Source organism: Grampus griseus, assembly GCF_964374135.1.
Source record: "Grampus griseus genome assembly, chromosome: 2".
Lineage (NCBI taxonomy): Eukaryota > Metazoa > Chordata > Mammalia > Artiodactyla > Delphinidae > Grampus > Grampus griseus.
The window spans coordinates 139379971-139391603 of record NC_139018.1 but is presented as its reverse complement, the minus strand read 5'-3'; the positions used below and the strand labels follow the sequence as shown (position 1 = coordinate 139391603).

Below are 11633 nucleotides of genomic sequence, written 5' to 3'. Positions count from 1 at the left end.
TGACCCAGGGGAGAAGGTGGATGGGGACACAAAAGCAGCTGCGGTCACAAAACAATGTAAGCGTTTGGCCTTGGTGGGCCGTCTTGGAAGAGGGCCGGAGGCACTAACCACTCGCAGTTCTCAAAGATACCACACGGTGTCCTCGGAGAGGCAGATGTAGGCCTTGAGCTGCAGGGAACTCCTCCACCCAGTTTTCCTGGGAAGGACAGTTTCTAGAAAAGAAAAAGGCACTTCTCCACCCTCTTCCTGTGCCCCCAGGTCCCCCAGCCTCCTCTAGGGTTCCCAGACCAGAAGGCAAGAGGCAGTAGTGGCACAGTTCCTGCCTGCCTCCTCACCTGCCCCTACTTTGCGTCTCATACCTGTGTGACCTCAGGCAGTCACTCAACCTCTCTGAGCCTCAGCCTCTCCAAACTGATTCCATAAGGTTATGAGACAGCAAAGAGAGGGAAAAGAAGTAGGTGGAGAGAAAAGGAGGCCACACAGTAGCTGGGGTGGACTGGGTGTCTTGCTCATTTGAACAAAATGTCTCCTGGTCCTATGAGGCAAGTGGTCCTCACAAGGCCTGGGACTCTGGCTGACATCATCGCCTGGGCCCTGCTGGGGGTCTGGACTGGGTGGGAATGAAGGTTACACACCACAGCAGCTTTGGAGTCTGGAGACAATATCGCTGTTTATTTAGGTGACACATCTGCCCGCCTGAGGATTCCGACAAGTGGCTTAGTGGTTGAAGGCCCCCCAAACTGGGCTCTCCCCTTGCTGGCTCTGCAGAGGTCCCAGACTGCAAGGCTAGGCCCCTTAGGCCTACTGAGCTGTAGCCCTTTGTCACTGTGTCTCTTGACCTCACAGCATTCCAGGGCAAAGCCTGCCTGCTGCCAACCTTTTCAGAGAGCCCAGGGCAGCAGCCCTGTCACTTGTTGAGGTTCTCTCTTTGGAGAAGCGAGGAATACCTCTGAAGCCGGGTCCAGTACTCCTGTTCTTTCACCTTGTTCTTCACCAGCTCCCGAAACCTGTGGGCCACACAGTTGATGAGAGGAACCTGCTTTGCGCTACCGTTCCCCCCAACCCCGCCCTGGGCTCCTAGGTCCCCAGGGCAGACCCTGACCACCCTGGGCTGATATAAGAAACTCTCCAAATGACACATCTGCTTCCTGTCTGTGTTCTCAGGACTCAGCCTGCTGCACAGAAGGCACTCGAAACAGCTTTACTGAAGGAACAATATAGGTCTAGCATCCTAAACTAGGAAATGTACAGTGATACGAGGCATGGTGAATTTACGAACTAAAAGTCTGTTTGCAGGACCAACGTTAAATACATCCGAATGCCAATAGTTACATTTAACAAACATTCCTTGAGCATCTACTAGCCATCGGCACTGGTGGACGTGTTGGAAAGATCAAAGTGACTAAAACAGCCGCCCCTCCCCCCAGTTTAGTAAGAGGGATGAGAGGAAAAGAACATTTGTAACAGGAGGCATTTGAGAGCTATAGAGGTAAAGTGCAGAGAGCAGCACTCCCTGCTTGGGGAGTGCTCTCAGAAGTTAAGATTTTTGAGTTGAGTTTTTTAAAAAAAAATAATAGGTTTTTTAAAAATAACAAATAAATGCATAGTCAGTGTGGAAGAATCAGAGAAGCCCAGGGTCTCCCCTCATTCTGCACGTCGAGCTGGCCACAGCAAGCAGGCAGGAGGAGGCCTTCATTCTGGGGAGAGGATGCAGGCTGCTGCCAGCTTTCTGCCTCTGGTTCCTGAGTGAGCGACGTTTTAAAAAATGTTTAAAAGCTTAAGGCAAACGGGAGAAGGGACCCTTTTGTGGGGAAAGACAGGGACTGCAGTTTTTTGCGGCTCTGCCTATGGGACAGTCACATGGAGATGTCTGGTACACAGTGCATTAAAGCATTTTTTTCCTTTAACTTAAAGAAGTAACCTATGCTTTGCTTTTAAAAAAAAAATCAAGGATACAAGTGAGTATACAATTAAATCTCCTTCTCACCTCAGATCCTTATTTTCTGTTCCCAAAGCAACTGTAATTAACAACTCCTTATAAATCCTTGAATACTGTTCATACACACAAGTACAGACATGCATATAATCTTTTTTAAAATTTAAATGGAAGTGTGCAACACACTGTTGTGCTGTCTGCCTTTTTCACTGAAAATGTATCCTAGCAGTTGCTTCCAGGAGGCACTCAGATCTGCCTCATTCTCTTTCCCTATTGATGACGCTTGGAGATTCCAGTATGCAGTGTGTGTGTGTATATATGTGTGTTGCGGGGGGAGCGGATGGGCAGGGGGCAGGCAGAGGCTATGCAGGTTAGAAACTCAGGCCTTGGCCCCTCACTGCTTGTGTGTAAACCCAGCTACTTCACTTATAAGGTGCTGACCCTGGACGGGCAATTTGACCTCTGTCTTCCTCGCTGAACTGTGGGGATGATAATAATCATAGTAAGAAACAAGATATGCCACAAAGTACTTAGCATAGTACCTGGCACACAGTAGGTGCTCAGTAAAGGTTAATTGTTTTTCATTTTTTAAAATTGAAGGATAGTTGATTTACAATGTTGTGTTAATGACTGCTGTACAGCAAAGTGAATCAGTTATACATATATATATATATATATATATACATTCTTTTTTTAAATATTCTTTTCCATTATGGTTTATCACAGGATATTTTTTTAAAATATTTATTTATTTATTTAGGCTGCCCCGGGTCTTAATTGCATAACGCTGACTTCTTAGTTGCAACATGCATGTGGGATCTAGTTCCTGCAGGAATCGAACCTGGGCCCCGTGCATTGGAAGTGCGGAGTCTTACCCACTGGACCGCCAGGGAAGTCCCTATCATAGGATACTGAATATAGGTCTCTGTGCTATATAGTAGAACCTTGCTGTTTATCCATTCTATATATAAAAGCTTACATCTGCTCACCCCAACCTCCCACTCCCTCCCTCCCTCAACCCACTCCCCCTTGGCAACCACCAATCTGTTCTCTATGTCCGTGATTCTGTTTCTGTTTCATAGGTAGGTTCATTTGTGTCATATTTTAGATTCCACATATAAGTGATATCATATGGTATTTGTCTTTCTCTTTCTGACTTACTTCACTTAGTATGATAATCTCTAGTTGCATCCACGTTGCTGCAAATGGCATTATTTTGTTCTTTTTTATGACTGAGTAGTATTTCATTGTATATAGGTACCACATCTTCTTTATCCATTCATCTATCGATGGACATTTAGGTGGTTTCCATGTCTTGGCTATTGTGAATAGTGCTGCTATGAACATGGGGGTGCATGTATCATTTTGAATTATAGTTTTGTCCAGATATATGCCCAGGAGTGGGACTGCTGGATCATATGGTAATTCTATTTTTAGTTTTCTGAGGAACCTCCGGACTGTTGGCTGCACCAATTTACATTCTCACCAACAGTGTAGGAGAGTTCCAGTAAAAGTTAATTATAATAATACTATTGCTGCTGCTAAGTAAGTGGAAGTAAAATTGCTGGGCAGAGGGGTCAGGACAACATGGAATCAGTGAGCGACCAGCCAGGAGGCAGAGCATAGATGGAACTAGGGCAAGTTTTAAAAGGAGGACTGAAAATAAAGTCATTAATCTGTTCAAAGAAGATGTGGGTGACTTTTAAAATATAATGTTGGAGTGTAGAAGGGCTTCCTCTATGATCTAGTAATAAATAATGGCTAACCTTTACTGAATGTGCCAGGCAATGTCCTATGAGGAGAGAGGACTGTCACTGTTTTACATATGAGGACACTGAGGTCTGACCTGTCACACAGCTAGAGGCTCTCGTCTACCCCTCATGCATTGCACCCTGCATTTGAGGCTCTTTACAACCGCCCCTCAGCAAAGCCTAAGGGAGAAGATGGAAAAATACCAAACTTCTGTTTGGCTAAACAAGCAACCAAAATTACTCCTATCCAAAGACAATGCAGGAAAAATTATTCACAACATATTAACAAAGAACTCTTAAAATCAAAAGAAAATGAACTCACCCCTAAGAAAAAGACCCAGGTGGGGTCACAGAAGGAGAGAGACATACAGTAGATGTAGCACATAGATGCTCAACCTTGTTAATTTCCAAATTAAAATAGTAATGAGCTATCAATTTTTATCCCTCATTTCTTGGCCAGTATGGGGAAGGGGTGAGTGTGCAGAGTGAATCCACCATCTCTGGAGGGCTGGTGGGTACAACTATCCCAGTTCAAACATGCCTACCCCGTAACTCTGAAAGTCCACCTCTAATTTACCCTACAGAAATACTAGGAAAAACTCACAAAAATGACTGGTTGAGGATATTGTCTGGGAAAGTGGGGCCAGAGTAACACCCATGGTGAGTCTGCAGTGGGCTGGGGTGCAGATGGGAAAAAAGGACACAGGAGTGGGGTGAGGACTGATTGCTGGGAGCCGTGCTCTGGGGGGAGGAGAAATAAGGCGGCTGCAGAACTGGGAAGGCGCTTGCTTGTTTTCTAACATGGGAATGTGGTCAGGACACATGCCTGTGATTAGGACAGTGGAGGGGAAGAGGTCACCAACCAGATGGACAATAAGGTCTGGGTGTCCTGGGGGAGGAGATGGCCTTGGGTATGAGCAGGATGCCTCTTTCTCTGCATCAGGAGGGAGACAGGGGGTGGGGGTGACCCAGGAGACCCGGGTGAGAGGGCAGCCAAGGAACTGGCATGCTCTGGGAAGTGGGAGGTGAGGTTATCCACCAACAGCCAGGGCAGGGGTGGTGGTAGCCGCCTGCCATGTGGTACCAGCACATCTGCAGTGTGCTTCCCCTTGGTAGTCAGTGCTCAGCGGTGAGGAGGGACAGGGGAGGCTGCCTGTTCATGTGAGGCTGGGCGCTGACTGTCAGGTGCCCCCTGGGGAAAGCCCTCTCTGGAGACTGAGACAACCTCCCTCCACCATCAGCAAGGAAAGGGTTTTCCTTCCCGTGATGGCACAACAAATGTGACTGCTGTCTATTGTTTTGAAGCAATGTGTGTGCATACATTTCCAAAAAGATGGACTGTCCATCTGCAAAGTGGGAGAGGAGACGGAACATCTGTAAGGCCTCCCACAAAACCTCTGAATTCCAGTAGCCTGATGGCATGTGCACATTTGGGATCTATGAGTCTATAAATAATTTTCCAGGCATTCGTCCCCTTGTTTCTCAAGAAAGGCAAAGGAAGGTTAGGATAGGCCCACAGTTTCCCTCCCAGGGATAGTAAAAACGGGGGTGGGGTGGGGTGGGAGGGGATTCCTCCTCCACCCTCAAGGGAAATGTCACCTGGTGTCCATACAGGGCCTGCCGACCCCCTCGCCAAGGGGGCGTGTGCCCTGTGGAGCTGGGACTGTTGGGTCAGCCCAGAAGCCCACCTTCTGCTTGGCCACAGGGAACAAAGGGGGCAGGGGGGAGAGAGAGACAGAGAGAGGCATTTTGTTTCTGTCGGCTTCCTGTGTCCTGAAATTTCTGTCTTGTGATCAGAAGTCTGACCCAGCTGAGATGGCAGATACTACAACAGGGAGCGGAGCCAGATAGAAATGGTGCCCTGGAGGCCCAGGCTGGATGGGAGCAGAAGCCAGGCCTGCGGAGGGGGTGGAGTGGGGGGCACATTGGGTGCTATCTGGGCTCCTTTCAAAGTCCTAAAGGCAGGCTTCTTCACACTGGCTATTTATAAAAGTCCCAAGTGCAGGTTTTGCAAAAACAATTTGTACAGACTATCGGGAGTTTGAAACTCTGAATCCATTGCCTTAAAGTTTCACCTAGTTTTAGGGCCAATGGAAACTGTTTCAGACAAAAGGAGTAAATAGAGAGAAAAAAAAAAGATAAGATTAAAATCCTCTGACATATATGGTTATGTGTGAGAAACGATAGTAAAATGTAAATGACAATCTAGGTTGTGGGTATGTGGATGTTTACTGACTTTTTTCAAAGCTGCTGTATATTTAACATAATAAAATGTTGGAGGCGGGGTATTCTTTGGAAGAGCCCCAGGTGTCAGACCTCAGAGCGAGCAGAACAGGAAGAGCCTTCTTTAAATCAGTGTTTCCTAATTATCTCTGGGACCCAATTCAGAAAATGGGTTGCCGTGAGGAATATGATTTGAATACTGTGATCAGGCCAAGTAAATGTCCCCTCAAGCTAGGCCTGCCCCAACCGCACAGTGCAGCCCCTCCCGGCTCCTGCTGTGGGTCCCCGGAGCCAGGGAGCACTTTCTTGAGCTCTTTCCCTCCCCAAGCTCCCACTGCCCGTTTAGCCCCAGCCTTGTCCCTGGCCCCCAGCGCCCCACTTGGTCAGCCCTGCTGACTCCAGCCCTCCTCCCTGCAGAAGGTTCCCTGGGAGGCAGTCCCCTCCACCCGACCCGGCCTCTGGGGTCCCTCCCGGGGAGGGGTTGGGGTGTGGGACCTAGGAGCTAAGCTGTGTTGACAGGGAAGAGAGACAGTTGGGAAGGGGGAACTGGAGGGGTCCCTCCCAATTCCCACTGGGGGCCAGGATAGGTCTCTGGGGTTCCAGAGACTGGAGGAGGTCAGGGCAGAAGGGACTGTCTTCTCATGAGAGCAGACCCAACCATAGTGGGGTGGGGAAGGATATTATAGACACCTTTCCCACGGAAATTACATAGACATTAAAAACCACTGTGACAAGGAAGTTTTTCTTAAAATTAAAAAGTCATTAAGTTGTATTCTGGAGTGACATAAAGCCAGATTAAAAAAGTGAACACGATCTCAACTTAGTAAAAATGCTAAGGATAAAACCTTAAGGATATGTACTAACACATGAATGGCAGTGCTGGGATTTGGGGTGATGGGTTGTGGGTTATTTAAATTTTCTTCTTTGTATTGTCCTGTTTCCCAAATTTTACAAGTGTATATATATATATATATATATATATATATATTTATTTATTTATTTATTTATTTATATCTCAGAAATAATAACATTTTTTACAGTGGGGAATTGCTCTGTTATGGTAGTAGTTCTACATGTGAAGCAACCTTATTGGGCTAATAGCAGAGTTCAGCAGGTGTCTGAGTGGTAACGTCCACCTGGCACCCTGGTTGAGGGCGGGAAATGTCAGTTAGGGGCTGAAGTGTCCTGAGTTGCTTGGGCCCTCGGCTGCCAGCCAGGAGGTAAGCTGCCCAGAGCTGGAGCTGCTGGCCTGTGATCCATTCCCACAAGGAGGGCAGCCAGTTGGCTTTTGGGTGAAGTGGAGAGGCTCACCCTTCCTAGGCCAGTAAAAGGAGGGGGTTCCACAGAAAGCACAGAAATGGTAACACGCTCATTAAATAAGTTCTCTGGTATAAGCCTCATCAAACAAGAGTACCAGAATAAGCCTCAAATAAGCCTCATCAAAGCCTCAAATAAGCCTCATCAAACAAGAGTACCAGAAAACTCCACACCATGACCTCCAACCCAGGAGAACGGCCCCACTACAGCCATGACCAAGCCTCACACTCTTGACTTTTTTTTAAAACCAGTATTTGAAATTTTCCAAAATCATGCACATGTTTGATAGAAAAGCCGCAAAGAGGAACAATACAAAGCGAAGAATCACACATGCTTCATTACCCAAATATAGCTACTGTTACTAGTGGTGTGTACATTTCTAGTGTTCTTTTACTCAAAATCAGGAGTCTAGTGTAAATAATATAATCTCTCTCCAGCTTTTATTTAGAAAAATTTCAAACCTATAGAAAAGTTGCAAGTAGCACAACGAGCCTTCACCTAGACTCACCAGTTAGCATTTCCTCTCCCTCTCTCTCTCCCTCTCTATATTTTCCTGAGTTTCAGCAGTTGTTAACATTTTCTCTTTCTTTCTGTCTCTCTCTACAAATGTTTTCTTAGACCACTTGAAAGTAAGTTGTAGACATCATAATACTTGACCCTTAAATTCTTCAGCTGCATCTCTTAAGGACAAGTCAAATCATCAAGGGTCAAAATAAGAAACTTCCAGGTGAGGGACAGCTGAGCATTCTTGGTAAATCTTTAATCAGGGGAAATGTCAACTGACCCCTTCTTCACTGTCCTCCTCCCCCAAGTCCCATGGACCATATTCCCCTCCTGGTGGGTGGGCATGCTTCCCCCCATGAGGTACTGGAAGCTGCCTGAGCAACACGCCACAACCCAGGGAGGAACTGAATGCGGCGGTAAATATAGTCACGGAGGAGAGCTGTGGTGCCCCCTCGTGGTGATATGTACAATCCTCCCAGGCATGAACTTGAACTCAGAGGGGACCCATCACCATTTTTGTACCTACCATTTACTGAGCGACCACCCTGTGCCTAGCACTTTACGTGCATTTTCTCACTGAATACCTACAAAGCCTGGAGAACAGGTATCATCAAAATGTCCAGAACACAGTCTGGCACGTAGTAGGTGCTCAATAAATATTTTTGAATGACTAAGGAAACTGAGGCCTTGAGAGGCTAAGTAACTCACCCAACGTCTCCCCCAGTTAGTAAGTGATAGAGTCATAACTCAAATCTGGGACTTCCCTGGTGGTGCAGTGGATAAGACTCCGCGCTCCTGATGCAGGGGGCCCAGGTTCAACCCCTGGTCAGGGAACTAGATCCCATGTGCATGCTGCAACTACGAGTTCACATGCCAGAACTAAGGAGCCAGTGAGCCACAACTAAGAAGCCAGCGAGCTGCAACTAAGGAGCCCACCTGCAGCAACTAAGACCCAGCGCAACCAAAAGAACCCTCAGATCTGAGTATCTTAGCCATTTCACTTCGTTCCTCGAGGGACACTGAGACCCTGTCAGGGAAAGCCCACCAAAGCGCCCCAGCTCTGTAGTGGCAGGTGGTGTGAGAGTCCAGGGCTCCACTGACAACCCTCTTCCACCTGACAGGTATGGTCAGATCATGGCAGAAATTGTCAATAAGAATGTGAAAACCCCTAGAAGTTTGTTGTGGATGGATTAGAAGAGATCCCTGCTTCCCCAGAATGTACTGAGTACCATTAATGATGCTTTTATAGGAGGAAGGAACACAAGCAGAGTCCCTGTGAGGCTGGGGTTTACAGAAAGGGGAAGAGAAAAGATGTATCACATAATCGTTTACCTGGATGACGGAGGGAGGAAAGGGGTCTTAGACTAGGGGCTGGCAAACATCTTCTATAAAGGGCCAAATAGTAAATGATTTAGGCTTTATGGGTCATAGGGTCTCTGTTGCAGCTGTTCAGCTCTGCTGTTGAAGCACTTACATAAGTAGATGAGATATAAAGCAGTGGGTATGATGTGTTCCAGTGAAACTTTATTTACAAAAACAGGCAGTGGGCCAAATTTGGCTGTAGTTTGCCAGCCCCTGTCTTAGATGACTGTGTCTGATAATCCAAATATACTTAAAAAAAAATTGAGAAAGCAAAAAGAAAAGACAGTCTTGACAGAAGAAAACACCAACTTGCAGCTCTTCTTTTCTTACCAGCCTGAATTCATTACTCCTTTTCTACCAGTCTGAATGGGATTTGAATGCCGAAAGGATCTTATCATCAAGCAAACCACTATTCCTTAGTCCAGAGACAACCCCAGGTGCAGGGAGGAGATAGAGACCCAGAACTCTACCTCTTTTGGAAGAAATTCTCGCATCTTTCCTCCAAGGGCAACACCTGGGGGAAAGTTGTGTCATCCAACACATTAGCTTGAGGAATGGTGCAATTTCTTGAGATTTGTTCCAGGAGTGGGTAGGCCTCGAAATTAAAATAGAAAATAGAATTTGGGATGTCTTTGGCTTGGCTGGCAGATCCAATTTCATCTGGATGGTCTCCTGGGACGAAACAGGAACATCGTGTTCTGTTATAGTGATCCCTTTCTCTGTGGCCTTGTAGTCTGGGCGGGCATGAGGGGCCACTCTCTGCTTACAAAGCCGGGGTCACTGGGGTTGAGCTGTGAGGGGCTCACTTGATCTGGAGGAACAGGGGCCCAGAGAGGAGACCTTGTCCGGCATTTTATCTAAGTGCCAAGTGAGGACTCAGCGGTGGTGTCCTGCTGGCCTGTGGTGGATGGGATGAGGCGTGGGGAGGAGACTGGGTGGGGTCACCCTATGCTTTCTAAGAGGACTGAGAAATTCAGGGAAACGGTCAGCAGGCCACAGGTCTGGGCAGCAGCCCTCACGATCCCCCTTCCGTACCTCGGAGCAGGAAACACGGGTGGTATAAAGACACGACAAATACTGGCTTCCAGGGGACCGCCAGGTGGTAGGACCTTGGGGGAGCAAAGGCGCAGACAATCTGCGGCTTGGCCACATCCATGAGGTGCACAGAGCCATTGCTGGAAAAGGTCAGCACCTGGGAAGCAAAGAGATGGTGAATGGGGACTTCTCCACTCTGTCACTCACCTCCGTGTGAAATAAGAACAGCTAGAAATAAAAAACAAACAGGTAATTTTTTCACTCTTGGCACCCAGCCTCTGGCTCCAGCCATACCATTCAAGGGACAGCAGCAATGTGCGTGTTTGCTCCTATGGAGCCTCCAGCAACAGCCGGCTGGCCCCAGGGCTGTGTCTGTTCCTGGCACGTCCTTCCCCCTTGGCCCTGCTTCTCTTGCTACTTCCCCCTCCATGCGGCCAGGATTCAGTTCTGCATCTGTGCCATACCCTTTCCTCCCACCTCCTCGGGGACCGTTCAAGCCAACGGCCGCTCCTGCCCTGGGTTGGAGCTGAGGCCTGTCTCCTGCTTGGGCTCTTTCCTCTCTGTAGGTGAACATACTAAACTCACCGCCATCTTTTTAACATCTTTTTTTTTTTGCGGTACGCGGGCCTCTCACTGTTGCGGCCTCTCCCGTTGCGGAGCACAGGCTCCGGATGCGCAGGCTCAGCGGCCATGGCTCACAGGACCAGCCGCTCCGCGGCATGTGGGATCCTCCCGGACCGGGGCACGAACCCGGTCCCCTGCATCGGCAGGCGGACTCTCAACCACTGCGCCACCAGGGAAGCCCCTCACCACCATCTTTAAAACCCCCCTTGACCCTACATCCTCTTCCCGCTGCCACACACTCAGACGTCTGAGAGAGCCTCTCCTCGCCCTCCCTGCACCCCGACCTCCCCTGCTGTCCCCCTTGCCATGGACACTGGTCTCCACAAAGTACTCGGTTTCTCTTCAGCACAGGACACTGTGCTCTTGCTTTCTTCCAGTCCTTCTCCCTGAGCCGCCAGGAGCCCCCTCCTGGTTTTCCTGGGGCGCCCCTGTCCATCACTTCGTGAGCTCATTTTCCCCGTCCCGGAAGACTTACAGTGTAAGTGATGGTAGTGCCCCTGGGAGCCTCTTCTATACGCACCCACTCGCAATGGCCAGCCATGCTGCTCCCCACGGCTTTAACTACCGCTAACCGGTTGCTGAGCACAGAATCTACTCTTTCAGCCCTGGACTCTCTCAGAGCCTCCTCTGGGGGTCCTGTAGGCCCCTCACTCCCGGCAGGGCCACACAGGGAATCACAGACTTTCCCTCCAGGCCTGTGTTTCCTTCAGTGGCCCTGTAGGAATTAGAGAATCAGCTCCACAAGCCGAGAGCAGCCTCAGCGCCTCCCTGTCCTCTGGCTGCAGCCCAGGCAGCCCTGAGCTGTGGGCCCGTCTCCTCACTAACACCGCTCCACTCGCCACCCTTCCCTGGACACAGTTGGAGCTCCCTGGCTCCAACTC

The 11633-nt window shown here is 48.7% G+C and overlaps 1 protein-coding gene across 1 annotated transcript in view; it reads right to left on the bottom strand.

Moving 5' to 3' along the window:
- Positions 1-907: 907 nt before the first annotated feature.
- WDR93 (WD repeat domain 93) overlaps positions 908-11633 on the bottom strand; it is a gene marked incomplete at its 3' end in the record, with an annotated part of 48768 nt that continues 38042 nt past the window's right edge. The window contains exons 17-19 of the mRNA XM_082649609.1: positions 10129-10285; positions 9564-9765; positions 908-1007 (exon numbers count right to left, since the gene is read on the bottom strand). Coding sequence (XP_082505735.1) covers positions 908-1007; positions 9564-9765; positions 10129-10285 — 459 coding nt within the window. The remainder of the gene's footprint in view (positions 1008-9563; positions 9766-10128; positions 10286-11633) is intronic.